We start from the raw sequence: 3,244 nt of genomic DNA on the forward strand, positions 1-3,244 counted from the left end.
CTGGGACGGGTGAGTGCTACCTTGACAGAAGCTGGCGAAGCTAGAAGCTTTTCCCGCTGGGGAGGGCGGGCTGGGTAGGTGTGCTGGGAAAGCAGGCCTGGAGGGTTGGTCCGAGCTGGCCGGGGAAGGCTCTGGCCTTAGCCGGAGCAAGGGAGCTGGCTAGGCGAAGGTCCCTGGCTCACAGCTGTTTTCCCCTAGAACACGCTGATCCAGGAGTTGGAGAGCTCCCAGCGTCAGATTGAGGAGCAGCATCACCACAAGGTACCCAGCTGCGGGGCCAGCCCAGCCAGCCTGGAGGGCCCGGGTCGCTGGGAGGAAAGGACATGCCTGTTTTTCATGCAGCTGCTCTGATAACCCAGTATTGTGTTAGCTTCTGTTAGTTCGTGTGCATTACATTATATCATCACTCTTCACCACCGCCCAGCCCAGTAGGTACACCACTACCCACAGTAAAAGAGAAACAGGCCATAAGCCTAGGGCATAGGATGGACAGCAGATTCAGGGCCCAGTGAATGGCTTAACCAAAAGATTGGGTGGGGGCCTCAAACCCTGGTGAGGTAAGAGTCAGGTGACTCTGGGAAGATTGGCTATTGTCCCTGCCTCAGCTATGTGTGGAAGGACACGTGGGTTCTTTGCTGCTCTGCCTGGTTTGCCACACTTTTGTGTGGTGTTAAGAGGTCAGCTGGCTTATTCCAGGAGAGCCCTTCCCTAGACAACCCTTCCCTGCCTGGCCCCTCTGCCACCTTCTGCTCACTTTCCAGTTGTTCCTCTTCTCTTGGCCCCTGGCCTGGGGCCCCTGACTTTGAACTTTGCAGAGTATTCTTCTGCTTTCCCCAAACTCTGCTGTCCTTTTTGTCCCTCTCTGACTCCCACTCTCCCTCTCTGCCCCTCCCTGGCCCCCACCCCACCCTGGGTCTGCCTGGCACAGGGCCGCCTGTCTGAAGAGATTGAGAAGCTGCGCCAAGAGGTGGACCAGCTGAAGGGTCGAGGGGGGCCATTTATGGATGGCATCCACTCCAGGTACTGGAGCGTGGGATGTGGGGCGTGCTGGGATGGGGTCCTGCTTGGACCCTGGGGAAGGAGACCTTCCCCCCATCAAAAGACCACCCAGGACCTCAGGGTCCTCCTCATATTCAGGGTGGGACACTGAAGCTCAGAGAAGTTGGTTAGAGTCAATTTATCACTTGGGCATTCAGAAGGGGAGCACTTGTCCTCTGAGGGGTGCAGAACAAGGATCAGATGATACTCCTTTCCTACTGTCTTGGAACATGGGTCACAGGACACTTCTTACGTCCTCAACAGAGAGTATGCCTTGGGAGGTGTCTGCCTGAGTTCTGTGCTCTCCCATGTTGCACAAGGTCCTCTGGTAGAGAGTGCCACTCTAGTTCTTTTGAGACACCACCTTTAGGATTGCTGTTTGAGAGTTGAGAATCACCTGAGTTCAGGTAGGAGGCAGTGAGCAGAAAGGCATTTGAGAGAATGGAAGTGAGGCAACAAAAACATCCTTCCTGTTGAAAGCTGAGGTTCCCTGTTTCTCATGGTTGTGGCATGTAAGAGGTGGAGGTGGAGCTTTTGCCTCTGGATTTTTCTCCACATTTTGTGAAGCACTTGGCATTGAACTCAGACCACAAACATGTCCTCAATTCTCAGCCCAGAGAAGATCGAGGAGAGTAAAGTAAAAGAGGGCCCTCAAGGTCCATGGCTCCCTTCTGTCCATGTTCTTGTCATATCAGAGATCAGCTACTATGAGGAAGTGTTACGGGGTATATATGTACGTTGGGGGGCAGTGCTTGAATTATGGAAGAATGTTGAGCTTGAGAGAAGAGGCCTGTGGGAACCCCAGGGTGGTGGATACCCAAGTAGCAACTTCAAGTTCATTGGGAATTACTGTATGAAGAGAAGCAAGGAACCAAGAAATATAATGGTAGCTGAGATTCTAGCTGTGGATTGGCTAAAAGGAACAGCCCTTCAATTAATAAGATTTGGCCCCAGCATACACCAAGCCATTTGCCACTGCTACTTTTCCTTCCTAGCTGGGGGTTTTTGGCTTTGACTTAGAATATCTGGACCTATCACAGAATTGGGGGCTGAGTTGCTGAGAGAAGAGGGAGCTAGGCTGCTCCCCTCTCAATTCAGCTATACAATCTCCTGGCCCCTTTGCATTGCTTTCTCTCAAGGGTCCCAAGCTGGGAGGTATTGGGAAGAGGCATCACAGGGACTTCTTGACACTCCTGAGATTGTCACTGGGACCCTAAAATCTCAGGTTTGGCTAGACCTGTTAAAGTGGCCACCCAAAGCTTCCTAGGGATAGGGTCGGGGTGTGACTGTGTTAAATTTTAGCCAGGGACTCAGTCCAGATTATTGGGAAGCCTGAGAAAAGTTGCTAGGGAAAAGACCACAAAACAAAGACCATCAGAGTTAAAAGACATCAGAGATCACCTTCCCAGGGCCCAGTGCCCCAAGCCTTGTACTGTTCTTAACAGAAAGCCAGAGAACCCACACTTGAAAACCTCTCTGATGGGGAGCTCGACTTTTTAAAAGCATTGTAAGCCAACTCTTGCCATAAGAAGGTTTTTTCTTAGGCTAAATGGAAAGCCACTCTCTAGAATTTTCTTCCCTGGGTCATCCTGACCCCTGGAGCACCAGAGAATAATTCTCATCTTGGGCTCATATGGTAGCCCTTTAGACATTTCTGATAACTGTGTGTCCTGTTAAGACTTCTCCAAGGTGAAGATCCCTGACTCTTTGAGCACAGTGTGTGCAGGCTGGGGCTCTCAGTCCTCAGGACCTGTCATTTCTCTCCTTTCTACCACTCAAGGTCACTCATGGGCAGCGCAGCGGATGTGCGGTTCTCCCTGAGTACAACCACCCACGCGCCCCCAGGTCTGCATCGCCGCTACTCAGCACTGAGGGAAGATTCAGCTAAGGTGAGGGGGTGGCAGGGTGAGTGTGTGTGTGGGTCTTCCTGGGGAGTTTGGGGTCAGTTCGGCCGTGTGCCTGGCTCCAGTTACACGGACGGCTGGCGTGTGGTGCAAATCCTCTCCCCTGCCCTCCCCCATTTCAATGACAGCTGCAGCCCCAGGGTTGGGGCCATTGTCAGCTGCAACAGCTGTGACCCCCCTTGCCTCGGCCTCCTGGTGGGCAAGAGGTAGGGGCTGGAAGGCGGCCAGCCAGTCCCTGAGGCCCCACTGAGGCATGTGTGCGTGTGCCTGGGTGTGCAGGCGTGTGTTTCTGGTGGCCGGTG

At 53.2% G+C, this 3,244-nt stretch overlaps 1 protein-coding gene across 5 annotated transcripts in view; it reads left to right on the forward strand.

Moving 5' to 3' along the window:
• The window catches only part of Ppfia4 (PTPRF interacting protein alpha 4), a 49,976-nt gene that overhangs the window by 21,003 nt on the left and 25,729 nt on the right, over window positions 1-3,244 (forward strand). For 4 of the 5 annotated variants that reach the window (XM_048809718.1, XM_048809719.1, XM_048809720.1 and 1 more), the window contains exons 12-14: window positions 197-261; window positions 929-1,020; window positions 2,819-2,927. In XM_048809718.1, coding sequence (XP_048665675.1) covers window positions 197-261; window positions 929-1,020; window positions 2,819-2,927 — 266 coding nt within the window. The remainder of the gene's footprint in view (window positions 1-196; window positions 262-928; window positions 1,021-2,818; window positions 2,928-3,244) is intronic. The other variant, XM_048809717.1, reaches the window with a different exon arrangement.

The sequence above is a fragment of the Marmota marmota genome, unplaced genomic scaffold (genome assembly GCF_001458135.2).
Source record: "Marmota marmota marmota unplaced genomic scaffold, marMar, whole genome shotgun sequence".
Lineage (NCBI taxonomy): Eukaryota > Metazoa > Chordata > Mammalia > Rodentia > Sciuridae > Marmota > Marmota marmota.